The sequence below is a fragment of the Bubalus bubalis genome, chromosome 8 (genome assembly GCF_019923935.1).
Source record: "Bubalus bubalis isolate 160015118507 breed Murrah chromosome 8, NDDB_SH_1, whole genome shotgun sequence".
Lineage (NCBI taxonomy): Eukaryota > Metazoa > Chordata > Mammalia > Artiodactyla > Bovidae > Bubalus > Bubalus bubalis.
In genome coordinates, this window is record NC_059164.1 from 98,339,838 (window position 1) to 98,364,737 (window position 24,900).

General features: G+C 49.9%; 1 protein-coding gene across 1 annotated transcript; it reads left to right on the forward strand.

Annotated features, from left to right (window-relative positions):
* Positions 1-24,595, forward strand: STRA8 (stimulated by retinoic acid 8). Its single transcript, XM_044946902.1, has 9 exons — positions 1-156; positions 5,416-5,631; positions 9,470-9,545; positions 10,158-10,242; positions 13,926-14,141; positions 14,938-15,214; positions 19,011-19,084; positions 21,100-21,211; positions 24,361-24,595. The coding sequence occupies exons 2-9, from the start codon at positions 5,449-5,451 to the stop codon at positions 24,433-24,435; spliced, it is 1,098 nt and encodes a 365-aa protein (XP_044802837.1). The 5' UTR covers positions 1-156; positions 5,416-5,448; the 3' UTR covers positions 24,436-24,595.
* The last annotated feature ends 305 nt before the right edge of the window (positions 24,596-24,900 follow it).

A 24,900-nucleotide genomic window follows, 5' to 3' on the forward strand; every position in this document is an offset into this window, starting at 1 on the left:
TACCGGGGAGAACTCTGATTGTATCCAAAACTGGTGAGAAGCCACCTAGAGGTCCCAGAGTTCGTGAGCAGAGGCTTCTGCCTCACGGCAGTGAGGAAGGCTGACTGAGGTGGGCCAGAGGTCTTCATTTTCAAGAAAGAAATATGGCTGTGGCAGGTAAGGAACCCTCTCAGCAACGTCCCACCCCAGGACTGCATTTTTTCTGGGTGCAGACCTGCTCCTCAATGGCCACATCAGGGGAGCCAGACATGTGTGGTAGTGGTGGAGAGGGGATGACTAGACAAAGGGCTGGGCAGGTTGGTTTCTGGACCTCTGTGTGCCCTCTTAGTGCAAAGATAAAGCTCTCCAAGACAGAGGTGTGCTGCTGCTGCTGCTAAGTTGCTTCAGTTGTGTCCGACTCTGTGTGACCCCATAGACGGCAGCCACCAGGCTCCCCCGTCCCTGGGACTCTCCAGGCAAGAACACTGGAGTGGGTTGCCATTTCCTTCTCCAATGCATGAAAGTGAAAAATGAAAGTGAAGTCGCTCAGTCGTGTCTGACTCTTCACGACCCCATGGACTGTAGCCTACCAGGCTCCTCCGTCCATGGGATTTTCTAGGCAAGAGTACCGTACAGGCTCTTGAATGCCCTCAGTCACACAGGGGTCTCAACAACTCTGAGACTGGTGTTGGGAGGCGAGGAGCAGGGGCAGGGAGGGGAAACAAAGGAGGGGGCAGGGGAGAAAAGCAGTTCCTCAGGGATCCTCCATGACCCTAGGTCACAGGGTCCTGGACAGCCAGAAGGGACAGAGCCTCAGGCTAGGGAGAATTTTGTTTTAAAACGAATATTTAATATTTATCTTGAAAAGGAGGAGGAGAATTTGCTCTTCCTGGGTGCTTTCCATGTGACAGTTTCTTTCTACATAAAACACGGTTTAATTTAGTGTTCCACCAAACTCTGAAGCTGAAGTTCAGGAGCATCCACCGGGGGGCCAGGTACCCTGTCTGTCTGTGTTAGGTAGATCTCATGGTCCTCACGTTCACTGTGAGGTAAATTCCCAGTCAGAATCCAACTCCAAGTGCCTCTAGTTCCCCTGAAGGAGGCCTTTCGACCTCAGGTTCACCCCTCCCCGGGGTGAAGCAGCTTGTTTCAGGAGCAGCAAGGGGCGCCTGGCTGCTGGGACCTTCTAGCCTCAAACTGAAGGAGTGGGAGCAGACCATCCCTGAAACATTCAGGGGAGCAGGAATTCAAGTAGAAAGACACCTAGACACACGAATCTCTATTTGGGGGAAAAATGAATTTTATTTATTTATTTATTTATTTTTTGCCTAAGCTGGAAGAATACCTGTTTCCTCTTGTCTCAGAAAGTAAGCACCGTTTCTCTTTTCTTCTTGCTATTTTGATCCCACCTTCAAAGGCCGCTTCTGTGCAACCTCTCTCACGGCCCACCCCTTTTTCTTCTTCCCTGGTTTAAAACATCAATCCCCCGGTCTCCTCTCCGCCCCCCCGCCCCCCGCCCCCACAACAACCCCCGCTTTGTGTCTGTCTATTTCCTTACATCTGCCTGCTCTCATCTTTCCCCCGAGACAGGGAACCTGTGCTCTGGACCCTGTACTGACAACGTCCTCTCTAAGCCTCAGGGAAACCCTGTTCAGGCTGGTGTCAGAGCCCCGTTTGAGGGATGAGGATACTGGGGCTGTAGGTCAGGCCAGCGGACCCAGTCGAAGGACATCCGTTTAGTCCTCGGTGGGTGCATACAGCCCGTGTGGTGACACAGGGATCCGCTCCCTGACCCCCTTCGACCTCACTTGGAAAAGAGTCGGCGGCAAGGTGAAAAGGTCAACCCACCCCGCCCCCCTCCCCGCTGCCTCGTGTCACCTTCGGACAATATGTTACAGTTTCTTCCACTGCCTGCACCTCATTGGTCCACCACCGCGCATCCTCATTGGCTGTGGGCTCAGGGACACCCTGCGATTGGTCCGCGCGCCTGTGCTGAGGTCTGTCGGGCCCAGTGGGAACGACACTGTGGCATGTGAGGCTGGTGACCCACTGCCACCACTGGCATGGCTTCCCGCGGCCCGTGTGCCCAGGTGTTCATCTCCCTGCGAGGGTGAGAGTCGACTAAACGCCACGCATTCACCTCCAGAATAGTGCACTGGCCTTGTGGGTGGTTTATGTAATACATGCGACTGACTGAAACTTGTGGGTCCAAACAGGTGGCCATTTAGGTCTGGGTCCAAACTAATGTACATTTGTACATGTCATCCTGACACCCAACAGATTTCTGAGAATGATTCTGAGGTTTTTTTTTTTTTTTTTTTTAGCACGATCTTATAAGCATAGGGTACCAAAGGAAGCTACTGGCGGGTTGAAAAACATCCAGTGTCTTGTATGCATTTGCTTAGGGTTTGCTAATGAGACTGTATGTGTGTGAGAAATCACTTCAGTCCTGTCCGACTTTGCCATCCTGTGGACTGTAGCCTGACAGGCTGCCCGCCGCCAGGGCATCTTCCCCACTCAGGGATCAAACCGAAGTCTCCTGCATTGACAGCGGGGTTCTTTACTGCTAGTGCTACCTGGGAAGCTCTAATGCAACTGGCTCACACTTAAATGTTTTAGGGATTGATAATTTAAAATGATTGAAAGTTACTTCGAAACTTGGAAAGGGTGAAGTCATAGTTTTTTTTTTTAAGTTTAGCCTAGGGAGTTTTTTTTTTTTTTTTTAAGTTTAACTCTAGGTGGGTATTAAGCGGTGTTTCAGTAGGAAAGTCTTTGATAGTGAATGTATGCTTTATATATGAGAGGTGATAATGATAAAAAAAAAATTGTGGCACGAGAATACAAACCTCCACAAAATGTCTTTTTAGAAGAATGCATCAATGAAGCTGTCTTCTAACTTTGTGAGACTGAAGGTTATGCGTAGCAGGCTGATCTAATGAACAGGTCTGAAGGCACAGTAAAAAGTTTTTTAAAAGGAAAAGATTTCAGAGTTATGGTCATTCTGAAATGCCTGATACTATTTTTGGCCCTAGTTTCCTGCAGAATGGATGGGCTGTGCACAAAGTGCCCGGTAAACATTTGTTTGAGGAGCCACAGTCCCCAGAATTCCTTCACATCAGCTGCCCATGCTGCCGTGTGCTCTAACTCCACTTCTGCTGGAGAATGAGCAGCTTGTGTTGCTTGCCCTTGCTCCAAATGATCACAGACTCGTGACAGTGACCTTAAAGGTGAACAGCTTAAAACTATAATCTAGTTAAAGGCTTTTTCACCTCCTTTATCCAGATAAAAAAATTAAGATTTCAGGTTTTCTGGCTCACAGAATAGTCACATTGCTGGTTAACATAAAGTTAGAGCTCTAGTCTTGTGCCAATCCATAATCCATCTGCTTTTCCCACACTGGTTCGTCTCATTGGCCGGGTACCATCTCTAGGAGCAACCTTCCATCATCCTACCCACTGTGGATTCATATGACTAGCTTCCTTTCACCTACTGTCCCTGTAATGAGTTCCCCAATTCTCACATGTATCAGGCGCCCAGACATTCACACTCACCCTCCAAACACACCCTGTTTTCTGAGTCAGAATAAGGTATCCAGGTTCTTGCCCCTGTATAATCCTTCCCTACCTGTCTCACATGGAGCTGGCTAGCATCACCTTCAAAGATTGTTTTTGAAGTTTCTCAACTATGTGCTTCTCACTGTGAATCTTGTCAAGAACTGAATTCATGAGATTGCAAATGCTTAGGATCCAGAGAGAACTGTGGGGTCAGTGTCCAACGCACTATTACTCCCTGCCCCCAAGGTTTTCTCTTAATGCTGTCCTTGTTGTTGTTCAGTCGCTAAGTTGTGTCCAACTCTTTGTGACCCCATAGACTGCAGCACTCCAGGCTTCCCAGTCCTTCACTATCTCCCAGAGTTTGCTCAAATTCATGTGCATTGAGTCAGAATGCTATCTAACCCTCTCATCCTCTGCCACCTGCTATCCTGTCTTATATCTATTCTGATGCACTCTCGGAGAGACACTTAAGAGGCTGAATACATGGATCCTGACAAAGGATCTTACTGATTTGTTGACAAAACAAGATTCAAATGAAAAGCCAGTGTGACCAGGGTCTGAAAAGATTCTCAGAGAAATTGGGGCTTAAATTGAGAACTGAAGGACAAGCTGACTCTAGACAGGTATAAACCAGGGGTGGGAGGTCGCGGCGGGGGGGCGGTGGGGGAGGGGGATGGCATTCTAAGGAGGAGGAAAGAAAAGGGAGACAGGCAGTGGAGGCAGCCTCTGGAGGCAGCAACTCATGGGAGCGTCTGCCCCCTATAGGAGAGGCGGAGGACTGCACCCTCATCCGGTGCGGCAAACTTCTCCACAGCCGGGCAGATCTTTCCAGAGGAATGTGTTTGGGTAAGAAACCTGAGAGGAAAGTCAAATTACCAGCATTGGCACAGGAGAGCTCTAGACTCCCCACAAGCCCAGAGGCCTTTGGCTTTCATATTCCTAGACTTATTTAGAGAATTTGAGATCCTGGGAGGGCCTTGGTGTTTTTTACCTCAGCCTAAATGTCAACCTAAATGCCCTGGTATCCAGGCACATGCATTTCTTTTTCATTTAAACAGGTAAAGAAGACTCATATTCTTAAGTTCGAAAGGTTCTTGTTTTTCCCTGTACTGTGTGCTGTCTTTAGTCCCTCAGTCATATCTGACTCTTTGCGTCGCCATGGACTCTAGCCCACCAGGCTCCTCTGTTCATGGGATTCTCCAGGCAAGAATATTGGCGTGGGTTGCCATTTCCTCCTCCGGGGGATCTTCCTGACACAGGGTTCAAACCCAGGTCTCCCGCATCGCAGGCAGATTCTTTACCACTAGTACCAGCTGGGAAACACTTGTTTTTCTCTGGGCTTCCTGTTCACTTCACTGTTTCACTTTGCTTCCTATTAAAGATTTGTCCGTGTCTGGAAATTGGAGACTATAAAAGGTGGCCTCTGATGTAAACTAGCCCTCAGGCTGGATGGGCCTCTGATTCTGTGGCTGTCCTCCCAACCCAAAGAGGGGTGCCTTCTCAGGGTAGGAAAGACCTCACAGGGCTGGGAGACACCTGCCCCACCTCTCACAGACTGTAAAGAATGACACCTCAGGGTGTGGCCTGCCCTCCTTGGCCTCCTTGGCCACCGTGGTCAATTAACAAGTATCTAGTGAGAACCTGCAAGGTCCTGGAGACTTCCTGCTGTAAAGCAGCAGTGCTCTTTGACTGTCAGTCAGGTATGAGCACCTTGGGTTTTCGGGAGTCAAGCTTCGATAACAGGTTTTGTATCACCTATGGTTGATTGTGTATCTGTTGTCGATTATACTCATTGGTTTGGGAACTTTTACTTGGGAATTGGTTCCCCTTTTGGCTTCAATCTACCTTCCTTTCTCTTTAATATTTTACCTTTACTATTTAGGGCCAAGCCAAGCCTAGCACCTTGCAGCTTCTCATGGAGACTGCAAGAGAAGGCGGCAACGCCGGCAGCAGAATGATGCCCCGGCCCCTCCAGGAGCTGGAGCAGCGGGTGGCCCGCAGACGCCTGTCCCAGGCCCGCCACCGAGCCACCCTGTCAGGGCTCTTCGGCAACCTCAGGAAGGCTGTTTACTCCCACTCTGATCTCACAGCCTCAAAGGTACGGGGACCCGAGGGTAGGGAGGAAAAGCTCCCACACCTGGGAAGACTGTGGAGCCAGGGTGGGGACTGGCCCGGAGCTCCACCCTCGAGGCCTGCGGCTCGGGTGGGTCAGCAGCCCGCAGTGGACACCTCACGGGGCTCTGTCTGCTCTGGGCCCTTCCTACCCGCTGCTGACAAGCCTGGCCTCAGGAGGGAAATGACCCACTGAGAGGCTGGGTGAGCCGGCCATACCAATGCCCATCCCTCTCGTGGGCCGTGGTGAGCCTTCAGCCACTGCCTGGACCCTGCATTCCCACTGCAATACACACAATTCCCTCTACCCCAAAGCATACCCCCCACTACAGGCGGATGTGAGTCCCTCAGGTTTCATGCACTAACCAGGTCTTTCCCCAGGTGGCAGGACTCTCCCGGTAAGCATTTGTCTTTTCCTGATCTTAATTCTGCCTTTCTCCTTCCTGGGCTACTGTACTGCTGATTGGTGTCTCTGGCGGAGCACAGAAGGTTCGCGCGGGTTAGGGTGGTGATGGAAGGATGGAGTTGGTATCACCAGAGGGAGCAGTCAGGAGGTCTCTAACATGGGGGAGGTCGCAGTAGCCTCACGGCCCCTCACCCTCTTTAACAGAGGGAACTGGAATTCAGACAGGACCTGCCAGCTGCCAGGGAGAGGCCAGGTTTGGGGATCCAGGCCAGGCCCTCTTTCCACTGTCCATCTCTCTGGACCAGCCCATTGCCCTGCAACTGTGGGTTTCCGTCTGGGCTGGTGCTGTTTCCAGAGCAGGTGAACAGAAGAGCACTGCCCCCCACCACCGGTGGGCACAGGGCCAGAGCCTCTGTGGAAAACAGAGGAAGGTGCCCCAAGTGCCCTTGTGCCCTGATCCAAGGGGGGCAGGAAGAATCTCAACAGAGCTCCCACCTGCTCCTTTAGAAGGGTGTAGGGGGTGAGGGGTTGGGGAGGGCTGCTCCTCTGCCCGACACCCAGCTGTGGACGCCTCACAGCACTCTGCTGCTGCATGTGGCTAAAGCCTGAGAGCCGCGCCTTACCTACCCACTGCACACTAGCCTGACCTCAGAGGCCCACATCTGGGCCTCTCAGCAAAGAGCCTGTCCAGAACAACTCTGCTCCGTGTCCCCTGGGTGACATGCATCCAGGGGTGCACAACAACCCCAAGGCCCCTGGCCAGTGAAGAAGTGTGCAGACAGGCAGCATGACTGAAGAAAAAAACAGGTACTGGGGGCTGGCAGTAAGGAGTGCAAGTAAATCTAGAGGAAAACCCTCTGCACCCCTGAAAATTTATACCTCACGATGTGGTGGTGGAGAGCCTGGCTGTTAAGTGGCGTCAGTCCACGTGAGGTAGGTTCCTGGCTAAGCTTCAGTTAACACACCGGTTAAACAGGGACACCAGTCACGGCTTCCTGAGGCCTGCCGTGGCGTTTAAGAAGAAAGAGCATGAAAAGCATAGCACGGTCCTAGGTGGTTTAGAATGCTAGTATCGTTTCCCCGTGCATCACCTCATTTATTCCTCCCACCTCTGTTCACGTCACCCTCACTCTGCAGAGGAGCAAACTGAGGCTTCAGAAAGTTAGACTATTTGCCTAGGATGGCACAGCCAGGGGGCAGCCTGGAAATCAAATATCTTCTGTCCTGTCCTTCCTTTGTGCTCCTCCTGGAGGGAGAACACTGAATTTTGCATCTGTAGTGTCCATGCAGAAAGGATTTGCCTTCCAAGAGTGAGATGCACACATGTGTGGCAGCAAGGTCTTACTAGTTTTCTGTGGCTGCCAAAACAAAATACCATACACGAGGTGGCTTGGAACAACAGAAATGTCTCAAGGTCTAGCCTCTAGAGGTTCAAAATCCAGGTGCCGGGCTCGCTCTGACTGCCCTAGGGGAGAACACTTCCTGCCCCTTCTGGCTTCTGCCATTTGCTGGCAATCCTTGGCGTTCCCTGGCTTACAGAGGCGTCACTCCAGTCACTGTGTGTGTCTGTCTCTGTGTCCGAATTTCCCCTTTTATAAGGACACTGGTCATACTGTGTTAGAGCCCACCCTCATGACCACACGTTGACTTGATTACCTCAAGAAAGGCCCTGCTTCCCAAAAAGGTCACGCTCACAGGCCTGGGGTTAGAACTTCAACACATCTTTTTTTAGGGGGACATAATTCAACTCAGACAAAGGTCCTAAGAAAACCAGCCTGCCAAAAATGTTGTAGAAACAGAGTTTCAGTGAACGGCACCTGGCCTATGTGGCTCTGTTCTGGCCCAGGTGATGCAGTCAGACTGCAAGGTGGGCATGGGGTGGCCGTGCTGCACGGACACAGGTGACCATCCTAGACCAGAGGGATGGAAAGTCCTCACCTCCCAAGCCTGGGGTTCGGGCAGCTTGTTGGCCCCAGGTATCCTGAGAGTGGACAGAATCCTTGCTGACCCAACAGTGTAATTCTGAGCCCAGGACGGGGGCCAGCAGATGGTGTAGGATGGCGGCGCCCTGCTCTAAAGGAGCAGTCCGAGATCCCCATGATCTGCTGGGTCTCCTGTCGCCGTCCCATGGGTCTGCAGAGTGGGGTACCTTTAGTCGCCCTCCAGTCTCCCTTTCACGCACCAGTGGGGCTCAGTTGGGCCCTCCAGGAGGGTGGGTCCCTCCACCTCCCCTGCAGGGTGCTCCCACAGTCCTCTGCGGTGCTTACTGAATTTTCCTGTTAAGAGGAGCTGTTGTGTGTTCTGTGTGATGAGTGGTTGTCTCCACGCTCACCTTCCCTATTAGAATGTCAGCGGCCTTAAAGCAGGGCAGTTTTGTTTACTCTGTGACCCCGGGTTGGGCACGCAGCTCTTTGCCTTTGTGCGTGCCTGAGGAAGGTCTGGGACTCCTCACAGGCACTGGGCGGTCTGCATAATACACAATATTCAGCGTTTCTCATTGTTGCATAATCTTGCAGTTACCATTTTGACTTGAATAATGTTATATCCAGTGGTGAAGAAAGGGAAGGAGGGAGCAAGGAAATGCTTGTGCTTCTATTTTTGCAGGACAGGAAATTCATATTTCAAGTTGACAGAGCACTTGACAAGACTTTAGGTCAACTAGAATGTATGCATTTGGCAAACAAAAATACATTTTTGTATTTTTACTAACTAGTACATTTACTGGGAGAAGGCAATGGCACCCCACTCCAGTACTCTTGCCTGGACAATCCCATGGACAGAGGAGCCTGGTAGGCTGCAGTCCATGGGGTGGCCAGGAGTCAGACACGACTGAGCGACTTCACTTTCACTTTTCACTTTCATGCACTGGAGAAGGAAATGGCAACCCACTCCAGTGTTCTTGCCTGGAGAATCCCAGGGACAGGGGAGCCTGGTGGGCTGCCGTCTATGGGGTCGCACAGAATCAGACACGACTGAAGCGACTTAGCAGCAGCAGCGGCAGTACATTTACTAGTACTAAACTAGTACATTTACTGTTAACCCGCCTGTAGCACACTGTGCGAAGTGATCAGAAGTTAATGGGGGGAGGAGGGGGCTTTGTGCCGCCTCTACAGACATTGTCCATCCCAACTTCACAGCGCGTCTATAGTCGTTTGCAGCCCTAACTGTCTGCTGAACACAGCTTAATGGTTTCCAAATGCTTTGGTATTTCTGTGAGAACCATTCCCAGAATACAAAGTAAATGATGTGCCTTCTGTGGCTCGGAACTAACTCCTACCCTTTCTGTCGACGATGTCAAAGACTGAGACTTCGCACCTGAGGTGGGGTGGCTCTAGGCCAGGAAAGGGGCTTCCATGTCCACAAAACCAACTCTGTGGGGGGAGGCTGGCTTCTCCGCACTGTCTGTCTCTGTCCTCAGTGGCAAGTTTTGAATAAGGCGAAGAATCATATTCAGGAACTGGAACAAACTTTGGATAATCTGCTGAAGCTGAAAGGTAAGCAATCCATACCTGTCACCCCTCTGCCTCCCAAGGTAGGGCTTGTTGGTTTTTTCTGTTGAAAACAGAGAGATTGGGGTAAGCCAAGTGAACATATATTTACTGAGAGCCTACTGTGTGCCAGGCACTGTGCTTGGGCCAAGGGTACGATGAGATCCATGCCCCTGTCCTCAGTGAGCTTAGGGTCTGGCAGGACGGACAAATGTCAGCAGGCTGTGTGAGCAAGAGGAGTTCTTCCCAGGTGCTTGACCTCCTCTTGAGAGGCCAGAGAAATGGACCGGGGCTGTCCAACTCGAAAGCAAAGGGCAGAAGCTGTCTCCCTTCTTTGGACCTCAGGCTGGACATTGGGGTTTCATGAGTCAGTGGAAGCTGAATTCTCAAAGGGGTGCTCTCCATGCCTTGACTGAGAAGGGCCAGATCAAGAAGCTCTTCCCCTGTCCCTGTCCCCTCCCATCTAAAAAGAGAGGTGAAACTGGGCTCTTGACCCCTAACAGTGAACCTGGGTGGGCTCAGCGACCATCCATAGTCCATACAGTCCAGAAAGGCAGGAGAGACTGGACCAAGTCCCAACTTTATCACATGTGACCCTTGCCTTCAACTCCTTGATAGGATCTTTCAACCTGGAGGATGGGAATGCAAACAGCTTAGAGGAGGCCAAGAAAAAATATGCCAGCATGTACTCCAGAAACCCCAGGTAAGACCCCCAAGCACCAGGAAATCCAGGACGTGCCGCTCTTCTACCACAGTTCTGCTGTGGCTCGGCAGCCCACGCTCCCCTCCAGAATGCAGAACAGAGTGAGAGGCACTGCTTATCTATTTAGAACAGCTTTGTGCTGGAGAGTTCTCTTCTCTGTTTTATCCTAATCATATGTATTGGATTTTTCCTGAATATAAAAATAATGCTACTTATTAACAGAAAATGTCAAAAAGAACAGAAGTACCCAAAAAAAGAACATGAAAGTATTTATCTCACCACTCAAAGAAAATCAATGTTAACCGTAAAGAATATCCTCATTTTTTTTTGCACATTATTTTCTAGAGAAATGAGATCACAGTATTCATATAGTACTATAGCTTTTGAAAAAACTTACCTAATGGTTTTACTGAAGGATACATAAGAAGATAAGGGAAATCTAAATCTCTGCTACTTTCTAGCTTCACAGGAACCTAAGAAAAGCTAAAAAGGAGTGAGAGAAGAAAGGAAAAAGTAGTAGATGTGGGTGCTTCAAGGGGAAGGGATGCTGAAAGGGGAACCTCATTTATAACAGCACACTCAGACAAGAGAGGCTGCCTGAGCAACGTCTCTCCCACACTTCTGTGATCTCACGTGGGACATTTAATGCTCAAACCTTTTGACGTGCACTTTGTAGCCTCCGTCTTTGCTGTGCTCTCAAAGGGTGGCCCAGGCCCCGCGCCACCTTACCCTGCGCAGCTCCTCCAAGCGCGGCCTGGACTCTGGGCACAGTGGCCGGGCCCTCGTCACCTCTGGTGGCGCCAGGGTGTTCCCAGCACGGTGTGCGCTCAGACCGGCCTCCGAGGAGGCGCCAGAGTATGTGTGTAAACAATTTTACTCACTCTGAAAAGGGGACTGCACACGGCTTGTGATCAGAATCTCCCGACAACCCGTGGAGGCCAAGTGATGTTGTTTCCCCTCGTTTGGGGCGGGGTTACTGATTTCTTATATTGTCTTCTCTGTGTTTTTCTGTATTTCCAGTTTTTTTAAACAGCGAGTGTGTACTATATCCTAAAGGAAATAATCAGGAGAGAAATGATTTAATTAAATTCACATTGCAGACACTGTGGGAATACAGAAAAGTATTAAGAAGGATGTAATCACCTATAATCATAATCCACACTGGTCATGTGGAGGGGAAAAGGCAAATGGTGTGTGTGTGTGTGTGCGCGCACGTGCATGTGTGAATTGAGTATACGTGGCAGGGTATTTGTGGCCACGTTTTACAAATCAGACTGGCCCCACCTAGAAATCAGCCTGGGAGTTGATCTCAGTGAGGCAGATGTTAGCTATTGACTCCACCCCCCATTTATTACATAAGCCATGCTCTCCCTCCTGATTTAACATATGAACACTATCACATACTAAAATCTGATTAATACTTGTATCACCTGCATGTGGATGGCTAAATTTCTTTCAGAATCATATTAATTAGGGAAGATTTTTCACTAGAATTATAAAACTGCAATAATTAAAACTAGTAGAGGACTAATCGCATTTTATAATTATTATATTTTTAATTAATTAATTAAATTATGAGTAAGCTTAAGTGCCTTTGTTCAGGGTCATTTGTATTTCCCTTCCTGGAAGCTTTTTTTGGCCTATTTTTTGCCCATTTTCCTGTTCGGTTGCTGGTCTTTTTCTTATTTAGTGGTAGAAGCACTTTACATATCATGAGAAATCAGCTCTCCTTCTAGTATATAGATTACAAACAATCATACCTTGGTTGGTTGTTTTACTATTCCAGCATTTCTGTTTTTTGTTTTGTCCATGCAAAAATGAAGTCTAATCTGTCTATCTACAATGGCACCTGATGTCAGGTAAATAGCAGAAAGACTTCTTCCACTCTGAAATTAAACAGAAAGACAGAGCGAGAGACTGAGACCCCTCCTATGTTTCCTTCTGGTGCACTTGCTTTTTAACTCAATCTGATGCCTTGGGGATTATTCCTATCAGTATGAAGAGATTCTGGGTACAAGTCCTGGTTTTCCAAATTGTGTCATATTGTTTCATTCTCTTAAAACTGTCTTCTGAAGAGCAGAATTAAAAACTTCGAAGTCCAATTTATTCATTGCTTTCTTTTCTAGGTGGAGCTTTTAGTTTAAACCCAAATATTTAACCATGATTTTGGGTGCTACTGTAAATGCTACTTTTTAAAATTTCAATTTCCAGTTATTCATTCCTAGTATACAGAAATACTATTGGGTTTTGTATATCGACTTTGTATTCTGAAACCTTGCTTCCTTCTTAGTTCTGGCCACATATTTTTAGTTTCTTTGGGATTTTCTGCATAGATAATCACATTGTCGGCAAACACAGTTCTATTTCCTCCTATCCAGTCTGTACACCTTTCATTTCTTTAGTTCACCTTATAGGATGGGCTATAATCTCCAGCATAATTTTGAATAGAAGTGGTAAGAGAGGACATCTTTCTCTTGTTCCTGATCTTGGCAGATAAACAATCTTTTACTATTAAGTATGCTGTTAGCTATAGGCTTTTTATAGATGCTCTTTATCAGGTTGAAGAAATTCCCTTCTATTCCTAGTTTGCTGAGAGTTTTTAAAAGCCATGAATGAATGTTGAATTTTGCCAAGTGCTTTTCTGCACATATTGAAATTAATATTTTTCCTTTAGTCTGTTGATATGGTAAGCTACACCGATTGATTTTCAAAGCTTGAATAAACCATCTTATATTCCTAGGATAAACCTCACTGGGTCATAATGTATTTATACATATGTAAGGTGATGGCACCCCACTCCAGTACTCTTGCCTGGACAATCCCATGGATGGAGGAGCCTGGTGGGATACAATCCATGGGGTCGCAAAGAGTCAGACATGACTGAACAACTTCCCTTTCACTTTTCACTTTTCATAAATTGGAGAAGGAAATGGCAGCCCACTCCAGTGTTCTTGCCTGGAGAATCCCAGGGACGAGGGAGCCTGGTGGGCTGCCATCTATGGGGTCGCACAGAGTCGGACACGACTGAAGTGACTTAGCAGCAGCAGCAGCAGCAGGGTAGAGTAGGTAGGGTAAGAGGACCGTGTTGCCTGCATGCTCAGGTCCAACTCTTTGCGACCCCACGGACTGTAGCTCACCAGGCTCCATTGTCCATGGGATTTTCCAGGCAAAAGTATTGAAGCGGGTTGCCATTTCCTACTCCAGGGGGTCTTCCTGACCCAGGGATCAAACCTGTGTGTCTTGTGTCTCCTGCATTGGCAGGCGGATTCTTTACCACTGAGCCAATGGGGAAGCCCACTTATGCATAGATATAATATATATGCTGCTGCTGCTGCGTCACATTAGTCGTGTCCGACTCTGTGCGACCCCATAGACGGCAGCGCACTAGGCTCCTCTGTCTCTGGGATTCTCCAAGCAAGAATACTGGGGTGGGTTGCCATTTCCTTCTCCAATGCATGAAAGTGAAAAGTGAAAGTGAAGTCACTCAGTCGTGTCCGACTCCTAGCGACCCCATGGACTGCAGCCTACCAGGCTCCTCTGTCCATGGGATTTTCTAGGCAAAAGTACTGGAGTGGGGTGCCATTGCCATATATAAAATAAGCTAAAACTGTGTTAAAATGTTTAGTCTTGATGTTCATGAGGGAAATTAGTCTGTAAATGTCTTGTTTCTATTTCCTCCCCAGTCTGGTGTCAAATAAAGTTCATTGGAAAGGCTCAGACACTTGGTGCTCCATCGAGGCAGCCGGGAAGGATGTTGAGGGGGAAGAAGAAGAGGAGGAGGAGGTGGAAGACCAAGAAGAGGAGGAAGAGGATGAGGCGGTGGAGCAGGAACAGGAGAAAAAAGTGGAGCTCTCACACCCCTCCGTCACTCTGCTGCCAGACCTGTTGGAATTTGAACGGTGTGAAAGGCCTGGTGCCCATGGGGAAGGGGACAAGTGCTCCAGCGGGAGCACCCTGCAGGCCCTGAGTCACGGGCCCTCCAGATTTCCACACAGGAAGGGCTCGGGGATGGGGCTGGCAGAGGGGCTAGAGAAATAGTCTTGAAACCACATTTGCACAGCACATGCACTGTATTTCCTTAGACTGACTTTATCTGGGGTGACACTGTGGGGGTCTGTTGGGATTTGAGGGCTAAAGTGCCTCCCCACCCCCTCAGCATTACTGGTTTTGGAGCAAGGGAAGCAGTGAATGGCTAACCCAGATTCCACCTGCTAGTCACTGCTCCTCTGCAAACTCAAGGCTGAACACATCCTTGTATGTGGGCTTGGAGGAGCTGGCCCAACAGAAAGAGGCTTACTCCACAGCTTCCAAATTTAAGCGAGCTCATATCATATCTGCATATTCCTGGGCTCTAAATTTGAAGCCATGTTCCCCTGGTGAGAGAGTCAGCCTGCCCTGCCTCTCATCCTCTCTTCTGTCAGGCAGTGAGCTTCACAGAGGGCGCTGGGAGGACTTAGGAAGGGACCCCAAAACACAAAACGAAGTCGCCCATGGCCCCCAAGCTGGCTCTGCACTGCTAGAGTCAGGGCTGGCGGAGACTAGTGAGGCTGAGTCCCTGGTGAACCACAGCCCAGGGCAAGGCCTGTGCTCTTCACCGCCCCCCCTCCCCACCACGGGATCCCAAGGAGCCGCCCCGGGTCGGGGGACCTTGGACTGCTGGTTCAAGTCTGGGGGTCACTGCCCTTTCGGTTGCAGATACCTCAACTTTTACAAGCGGACGATGGACTTTCTGCTCAGGAACAAGATCATCTCCTCCAAGGAGGTGACACTCCCCATCGTGTCCGCGGCCATCTCCCATCTGTGGCAGACCTTCTCGGAGGAGAGAAAGACCATCATCTTGCAGGCCTGGGAGCGGACACAGAAGGGCCTCGTGGGGTCCTGTCCAGAGCCGGCCTGCCCCGAGGGCAGTGTGAAGGACAGCGGGGTTGACAGCCAGGGGGCCAGCTGCTCGCTGGTCTCCACCCCTGAGGAGGTGAGCCAACCCACGGGTGAGAAAGGGTGGATAGAAATGACTCCATCACCTGTGCCTGGAGACGCCCGGGGAAGTTAGCAGGGTTCCCACAGCCACCTGGAGGTGCTGTCTGGATGCTGGCGCGGTACGTTTCTGATTTTCCCGACATATATGCACAACCACAGAACATTTGTTTTTCTCCTGTTACCTTCCTGGCCTTTCCATGGGGATTATAGAAGAGATGGCTTAGAAGCCTGTATCCACTCGGATTTTTTCAGCTTTAAGTACTCGCTCATTAAACCAAGAGGTGATGTACTCTGCCCACCCGGGAGGGCCAGCATGGCAGGAGGACTTCCGCTACGTCTCCCAGCCATGTGGCCGTAGATTCGGTTCTTTCCTTTTCCCTGCTCTGCCTCCTCTCAAGGCTGGCATCTCACCTTTCCCGCCCTCCCCATTTCCCGCACAGGGTATAATTGTGGAATGGCGGCTGGTAGCAATCAAGTTATTATTCCTCCTCCTCTGCATCAGTTCAGTTCAGTTCAGTTGCTCAGCTGTGTCCAACTCTTTGCGACCCTATGGACTGCAGCACGCCAGGCCTCCCTGTTCATCACCAACTCCCGGAGTTTACTCAAACTCATGCCCATTGGGTCGGTGATGCCATCCGACCATCTCATCCTCTGTTATCCCCTTCTCGTCCTGCCTTCACTCTTTCTCAGCATCAGGATCTTTTCCAAGGAGTCAGTTCTTCGCATCAGGTGGCCAAAGTATTGGGAGTTTAAGCTTCAGCATCAGTCCTTCCATTGAATATTAACGACTGATTTCCTTTAGGATGGACTGGTTGGATCTCCTTGTAGTCCAAGGGACTCTCAGGCGTCTTCTCCAACACCACAGTTCAAAAGCATCAATTCTTCGGTGCTCAGGTTTCTTTGTAGTCCAATTCTCACATCCATACATCCTCTACATCAGGCAAGAGAAAAGACTGCCTCTGGCTCTTTCTTAAGCATCAAGGAGGAACATCTCCAGAAATTTCCACCCTCCCTCTCCTGCCCTCTCATTGGTCAGAATTGTCTAGATTGTCAGGTTACTGAGCCAATGAATAACCGAGATAGAATCCCGTTTGGACCAATCAGGACCAATACCTGAGAGCGGGTCAGTTCCCTCCCACCCCACAGAGTATTAGGGAATAGAGCGGAGGTACCCACGCCTTTACTGTAAATGCTTGGAGTTCAAGCTGTTAACCCCGGCCATGGTCAGCGAAGCGGAGCGCTGGTGGGCGTTAGCGGTCGCTGAGCGCTGAGATCAAAGTGGGCTCCTCCGCTTCTATTCCAGAATTAGGACAGCCGCGGAAGGCTGCTGCTCCCACTTAGGGCCGCATCTCTCTTTCCCTGCTCTAGCGGGGCGGGCAGTTCTTTGCTTCTCTGCTCCTAATCTAGTGCTTTGCAGGACATTCAGCTTGCATGGCACCACCCCCCTGCTTTGCCCTGACTTTTCAGACGTTCCTCAGCAGGTGGTTTCTTTGAGATGTCCGGTGTCTCTCTGGGGAGTCTTGGAGCCAGAGAACCTCCAGGTGCCTCTGATGCTGGGGAAACAGCCCTTGTTGTTCAGTCACTCAGTTGTATCCGACTCTTTGTGACCCCCTGGACTGCACACGCCAGGCTTCCGTGTTCTTCACTATCTCCTGAAGTTTGCTCAAACTCATGTCCCTTAAGTCGGTGACGCCATCCAACCATCTCATCCTTTGTTGTCCCCTTCTCCTGCCTTCTATCCTTCCTTAGTATCAGGGTCTTTCCAACGAATTGGCTCTTCGCATCAGGTGGCCAAAGCATTGGAGCCTGAACTTCATCAGTCCTTCCAATGAATATTAAGGGTTGATTTCCTTTAAAACAGACTGGTTTAATCTCCTAGGTGTCCAAAGGACTCTCAAGAGTCTTCTCTAGCACCATAGTTAGAAAGCATCAGTTCTTCAGCAGTCTTTTTTATTGTCCAGCTCGCACATCCCTATGGGAAAAACCATAGCTTTGACTAGACAGACCTTTGTTGGCAAAGTAATGTCTCTGTTGTCTAGGTTTGTTATAGGTTTTCTTCCAAGGAGCAACTGTCTTTTAATTTCATGGTTGCAGTCACCCTCTGCAGTGATTTTCAGTTCAGTTCAGTCGCTCAGTCGTGTCTGACTCTTTGCGACCCCATGAATCGCAGCATGCCAGGCCTCCCTGCCCATCACCAACTCCCAGAGTTCACTCAAACTCACAACCATCGAGTCAGTGATGCCATCCAGCCATCTCATCCTCTGTTGTCCCCTTTTCTTCCTGCCCCCAATCCCTCCCAGCGTCAGAGTCTTTTTCCAATGAGTCAACTCTTTGCATGAGGTGGCCAAAGTACCGGAGCTTTGGAAAGCCCCAAATAAAGTCTCTCACTGTGTCCATTGTTTCCCCAGCTATTTGCCACGAAGTGATGAGACCAGATGCCATGATCTTCATTTTTTGAATGTTGAGTTTTAAGCCAGCTTTTTCACTCTCCTGTTTCTCCTTCATCAAGAGGCTCTTTAATTCCTCTTTCCTTTCTGCCATAAGGGTGGTGTCATCTGCATATCTGAAGTTATTGATATTTCTCCCAGAAATCTTGATTCCAGCTTGTGCTTCATCCAGCCTGGCATTTCACATGATGTACTGCATATTAGTTAAATAAGCAGGATGACAGTATGCAGCCTTGACGTACTCCTTTCCCAATTTGGAACCAGTCCATTGTTCCATGTCCAGTTCTGACTGTTGCTTCTTGACCTGCATACAGGTTTCTCAGGAGGCAGGTAAGGTGGTCTGGTATTCCCATCTCTAAGAATTTTCCACAGTTTGTTGTGATCTACACAGTCAAAGGCTTTACCTTTGAAGTAGTCAATGAAGCAGATGCTTTTCTGGAATTCTTTAGCTTTTTCGATGATCCAGTGGACAGCCCTGGATGGCCCATTCTCTGGGAGGCTTCCTAGACACCAGGACCCAGGCATGGAAAACTACTTCCGCCTCATCCAGTCCTTCCAATTCACAGATGAGCCCAGTGTGTGGGAGGACCTATCCAGGATGCCTAGTTCCTGCTCTAAGGACTGCATCCCTTATCACAGATTTTTTTTTCCAAAATCTCGGCCCTTTGGTCTCTAGTTTATTGTTGACCCTCCAGGATTCTCAAGTGGAGTTTAGTTAAAAGGCAGGCTCTTGGCTATTACTCAAGACCCACTGAATCCGAGTCTTCGGGGGGATGGCTCAGAATTTGTGTTTTTAACAAGCACCCCAAGTGACTGGTGTGACTGCAAGGGAGTCCCAAGGTGGAGTGAGGTTGGGGCAGGGACGTGGGAGGGAGCGGGTTGACTGTGGCATATCCACCCTGGGAGGGGGCTCTCTGCAACCCAACCCCCGAGCCCCTGAACCTCTGTTCCCCTGGAATGAAACTGCTAGATTGTGGATGCTGGGCTCAGTCTGTCCCTCGGGCGGTGTAGATGAGCCCTTTCCTGTGTAAACAGAGGCTCACCTCTGGCTGTTGCCTCTTCCGCCTAAGCTCCCACCCTCTTTAGAAAGAGGAGACCGTGGTCCCCAGTGCTTCCCCATCTCTCAGCCACTCTCTGGGGTTGGCAGTTTTTTCTGGGTGGTCAAGAACTTAATATTCATCCCCTGTAAAGGTCACCAAGCAGAGACCCTGGGTTTGGGCCTCAGCTTTAACATGCACCCTTTTGGGGACAAGAGGTAGGGAGCCTTTCTATCCCTCGGCAGTCCAGAGCAAACATCAGAGTGTGGCGGATTTCTGACACGTGAAGTTTTGTGGTTTCTTTCAGATCCTTTTTGAAGATGCCTTCCATGTGGCAAGTCTCCTGGGCAAAAGTGAGGCTCCAGGCTCATCTAGCCCCAGGTGAGGAGGGGTATGAGACTGTGTGTGGGTGTGTGGGTGCCCTGTTGGGGTGTTTAGGACCCTCTCCCTTGCAGCCTCTCAGAGGGGAGCATTAATTCAGTGGAAGTTCTTGGAAATCCACTTTTTCCTGTGGTTCAGAAAAGGCTGGTCCTAGGATTGTGCCATTGCCCTGGGGAGGATCTTCTCTGGGGCTTCTTCAGCAGAGACAGTTCTCCCGATGTGACCCAGGGCTGAGATACATCAATGAGTTGTCAACTCTAGGTGGTTTGCACTGTCTCCTGGGGTGAGGTGGCCATGGGTGGGTTACAGCAGTCAGTCTGGTTTGAGAGGTGGACAGAGAGAGTCTGGGCCAACATGGAAACAAGCCCCATGCCTGAGCCTTGGGGTGAGTGACAGAGTCTCTGAGCTGCACAAGGGGAGAAGCTGTTTTCACAGTGCTGATGGGAAGGATGTAGAAGGAGGGATGACCCCCTGAAGTCAGAAGAGCATCTGGGGAGATTTTAAAAGAAGCAGCAGCTTGGTTTTTTTAAACACACACACACACATAAAAACCAGTTGTGTTTTCTCAGAAAGAGAGAGTTTAGGACTAAAATGTCCTTGCTACTTTGAAAAGCTGTGGTCTTACAGCCTAAAGGCACAGCCCCCTCAGATACCTGGTTAAAAAGAGGTGACCAGTGGTTAAGACTCCACACTCGCAAAGCAGGGGGCCGGGATCGAGCCCTGGTCAGGGAACTAGATCCTGCGTGCTGCTAGTAAGACCCACACAGCCAAATAAATAACATTGTTATTTTTTTTTTCCAATGAAGCAAGAACATGTAGCTTTCTGCCTTGGAAATGAGGTGACATTCATGTTCTTATGATCCCAAAGAACATCTCTATTCTTTCTGAGGCCTGTGGCTCCAGCCCAGAGCCCTGGCGGCCTGCAGGCAGATTAGAAGTCAGCATTTGCAACTCAGCTGCCACCCCTCCCCCACCCCCAGCCCAGCCAGACATGCCCAAAATCTCAAAGCGATTTTCCGTGGTGACTCTTCCCGGCTGTATAAAGTTTGATTTTCCTGAAACCATCTGGAGATAGACATTGCTATCTCTTTGTTGGGATTGGGCTGTGAACACAATTTGGTTGAAAAGTGGCCAAAGTGTACTTGGCAAATAATTTTGTTAACTCCTCATCCTGCTGGTGGAACAGAAAACAACCAATCAGGAAAAAAAAAATTGTTTTTTTTTCTTTCTTTCCCTAGAAAAGGCAGAGGGGTTGCTGCCAGGGTTCCCAAGCAGACTGTGAGGCCTCATTCCAGCAGGAAGTGAGGTCAAAGCACCACCAGCTGTCCAGGCCTGATTCACAGTCCCGTTGGTGGGCTTCTCCCCTTGTCCCAGGAAACAGCAGGAAAAGAATCCTCAGGGCAGCCATCTGTGCCAGGGCTGGCGTTTCACTTTAGACCTCCTGAGCCAGAGGCATGTCAAGGGACTGACCTCGATCGTGCCCTGTGCTTCCTGAGCCTGGGCAGTCAGGGGTGGGAGCAGAGCCTGACTTTGGGTGGAGAGGAAATCTTGCCCTTGTTCCCCAGGCCACAGCTCAGAACACTGAACTAGGACCCATGGGCCAGCCTCCCTGTAGTCTTGCTTCCCCAGCAGCTTCCAGACATGATGCTGGAACTGGGACTGTGCAAACCTTCCACAGAAGGCTCTGGGCCACCTTCTGGAGGGTTCAGCTGCATGCTTCAAAGTGTTTGGTTCTCATTGTAATCCAGATATTTTTAGAGGGTGCAAGCAAAGGTGGAGATTGAGGGCAGGATGAGAAGCGGGCAACAGAGGATGAGATGGTTGGATGGCATCACTGAATGAACGGACATGCATTTGAGCAAACTCCGTGAGATGGTGAATGACAGCGAAGCCTGGCGTGCTGCAGTCCATGGGGTCACAAAGAGTCAGATATGACTTAGTGACTGAACAACAAAGCAGAGGTAAAAAGTTAGTTTTACCTCTAACTGCTGTTTCTTCCTCCTTTCTGCCGTTAGTACCTTGCTGGCTGTCTGCAACTCAAAAAATCCCGAGGACAAGTTTCAGCTCTACGTGCAGATCGTCGATTTTTTCAAAGACTTTTTCTGTGTTGACACTCAGGTCAAACAGGTAGGATGGAGCAGGGTGCAGTCAGGCCTTGGCTCGCTTCCCCTCAGATGGTGGTCTCTGGAGGGGAGCACTGGCTGAGGCTCCCCCAGTTGACACCACGGGGGGACGCTCTTCCATGGATAGTTGACTTTAGTCTAATGCACCTTGTGGAAGGAGGATGTCCAGGGAAGAGGCAGGGGGATGCTCTTCAGGGCACATCCGAGAGCCTGGGAGCCTTGAGGCAGGGACCAGACCTCAGAGGCCTGGCCCTTGGCAGGCATTCCTACATGTGTGATTCCTCGATGCCTTTTGAGAGGCTGAACTAGTTCATCATTTTCTGAGATGCTGGGGTAATATTTGCTGTCAGCTTTTGAAGGATATTAATTTCTGCTTCCAAAAAGCTGACTGTGCAGCCCAAAGTGAACATGCATTGTGGGGGTCTTGGTTAGAAGGTCCATTCCTGGAAGTTTCCATGGAAGGAGGGGGTTATTCATGAGCTGCCAAGGAGACAGCCCCTTTCAGATTCAGAGCCATGGATTTTCCCACTGATTTAGGAAAAATATAGCTGTTTATTTTAAAAGGTACTTGATAGTGATGAAAATGTCCAAAAGTAATCAGGGCAGCTTTTCAATGTGGCCCTTTTCCTGCTTACCCTTCACTTCCCTCTGCTGAGACCACTTGGAGCCAAGGCCGATTCCTGCAGTTTGCTCTCTGCACCCCCCACCAACCCTTGGCCGCCAGCCCTGACCACTGAGTCCCTTGCTGTGGGCACAGTGAAGTCAGGTCACTTTACCAAGGCTTTGAGAGCAGATGGATGGGACAGTCTTTGTTTTCCCCACTTCGTTACTTACACAGAGCAGGAGAGAAAGAACTGGCAGGACTGGAGCTCGTGTAAAGCAGAGGTGCTCAGACTTGACTCACCTTGGGAGCTCATTGGAATGCAGATTCCTGATGTCCCCACACTCAAGATTTCCATTCAGTGTTGTGAGATGTGGCCCCAGGAATCTGTGTCTTGAACAAGCTGCCCAAGAGTGTCCTCATGCAGGAGGCCTCAGGCCTTGGTACAGGGTGTGTAAAGAGGGCAACTGCATTCTCTTCCCCATTCAACCCAGTACCTGTATTGGTTTCCTAGGACTCATGTAACAAATTACCACAAACTCAGGGGCTTAAAACAACAAAAATTTATTCTCCCAGAAGGCCCAGTTTCGGTGTTGACCCGCCATGCTCCCCCTGAAAGCTCTAGGGGAGAATGTCTCCTGCCTTTTCCTAGCTCCCGGTGGCTCCCAGCAGTGCCGGAGACCCCTGCACTTGTAGCTGCATCGCTGCCTCTGTCTTCTGTGATCTCTGTGTCCTCTCACCGTGTAAGGACACCTATCGTTTGGATCGAGGGCACACCCCAAATCCAGGATGACTTCAGCTTACAGCCTTAGTTAATCACATCTGCACAGACTCTAGTTTCAAATAGGCTCCAGGTGGGCGTGAACTGGGGGAATGCTACTCAACACACCTCAGCACCCAGTCCCAGCAGACACCTCTAGCAGCCCAGCGATTTCACAGATCTGCAGCTGGAGAGTCCCTCATCATCATTTGCAGGGGCTTAGAGATGGTTGGATGGCATCACCAACTCAATGGACATGATTTGGGTGAACTCCGGGAGGTGGTGATGGACAGGGAGGCCTGGCGTGCTGTGGTTCATGGGGTCGCAAAGAATCGGACACGACTGAGCCACTGAACTGGACTGACTGAAGGAAGCAGAACATTTGGAATGACCTTCAGGCACTCTGTGACAGGCTCCAGTGTGTGGCTCCCTCCCCAGATGTTTGGCCTCGGGGCATCCTCCACATTCCAGCTCCCCCTTTTCTCAACCTTTGCCACCATACTCACCCTAAACAAGGGGTCCGGTGATTTTCCTTTGACCAGTTCTTCCCCCTCTGGGATACTCTGGCTCTGATGTGCCCCACCCCTATCAGGAGGGCACGGCAGATGAGGACAATTCTCTGGAGCTTCATTCTCAGAATCACCCCCAATCTGGCCCCATATCCATGAGATGGTTGGTTGGATTAGGGGTGCTTCCCAAGGCCCAAGGGAATTAACCCCTAATAAGCAGTGCTAACAAACTACAGGGGTGATTTTCTGCTGGGGTGGGGATATGCAGGAAGAACACAAACCCAGGAATGTACTTTTAGGGGAAGGGGTAATGGGGAATCAGGTTAGCTAGTGTCATCGTTAAGGGAATGAGAAACACTTGCTAATTTAACATAATGCTATTTCTATTCAAAATGGTCCCCAAATAGCTAACCCATGAACGTGGTTTAAAGTTTAAATGTTACCAAAAGATGTACAAAGAAAACATAGTCTCTGGCCTCCGGGTGTTCCTTGTTCCTATTGCATTCCCTCCCCCAAAGGCAATGATCATGACCAGTTTCTTATTCAGTCATCCAGAAATATTCTCCAGCTACTTATATAATCTATCAAATACAAATGGTATTCCCAGGTGGCGCTAGTGGTAAAGAATCTGCCTGCAATGCAGGAGACCCAGGTTTGACCCCTGGGTTGGGAAGATCTCCTGGAGAAGGAAATAGCAACCCACTCCAATATTCTTACCTGGAAAATCCTGGGGACAGAGAAGTCTAGCAGGCTACAATCCATGGGATCACAAAGAGTCAGACACAACTGAGCACACACACATCAGATGCAAATGGTAGCCCACCATACACACTGCTCTGGACCGCGCTCTTTTGAAATCGTGTCCCACAGAGAATAAGCCCATTCGTTTTATTGGAAGCAGCTGCAGAGTATTCCATGGGTGGGTACATCGTGGTATAATTCATCATCCTCTGTTGAGGGCATTTGGATAAAGCTTTAAGATTGCCCCTGTCTCGCTCATGGGTTCTTAGAAATCCCCAGGAGAGGAGAGAAGCCAGTTCTACTGTATCCAGGAGAAGCCCTTCTGGAGACCGAAGAGTACAGAGGCAAGTGAAATGGAAATGGACTCCCTGCCCCTCATTGCTTGTAACTTCCTGGCTGGAGCTGGAGGAGAAGATACCACTGAAGAGATGTGGGGGAGAAGCAGAGGGAGGAGGCATGCCTGAGATGGTGGGGCCATCTCCCCCACCTGAGGCCTGGAGCCCTCAAATAAAACTTGAATCCTCTCTCCCGGTGTTTTGCAGGAACCGGACCTTCCTGTCGACGATGAAACGATAATGTTGAGGTGCACGGAGACGTTTGACGATGAAGATCTGTGATGTGGGAGGGCTGGAAGGAGGAGGTGATGGAGGAGGCTGGTGGTCTCCGGCTTTGAGTTCTGGCAGCCCAAGTTGCCCCTGCCTTGGCGTTTTGGAGTGGGCTGCCCCGAAAGCATATTGATGGTTGTAGTTTCTGGTTGTTATAAAGTATTTAAGAATAGTGGGGTTGTGTGTCAGTCTTTCATGGTTGTTTTGAATGAGGTGCTGGGCTGCTGCAGGGCACACACATGCTCCCGCTGTGCTCCTCTTCACGGGGTACCAGATGCACCCGAGGACCAGGCCGTGAGTCTGTCAAGAACAGGACGGCCAGGATCTGTCCCATGACACTGGGCACTTGCAGCTCACCTGCTTCCGGGCACTGTGCTGATGGGTTCTAGAAGCTCTGGCGTCCACCCCACATCCCGCAAGCTCTAAAAGCCCAGGAGCAATACTGACCTCAGTCTTGTGCTCCAGGACACCAAGGCA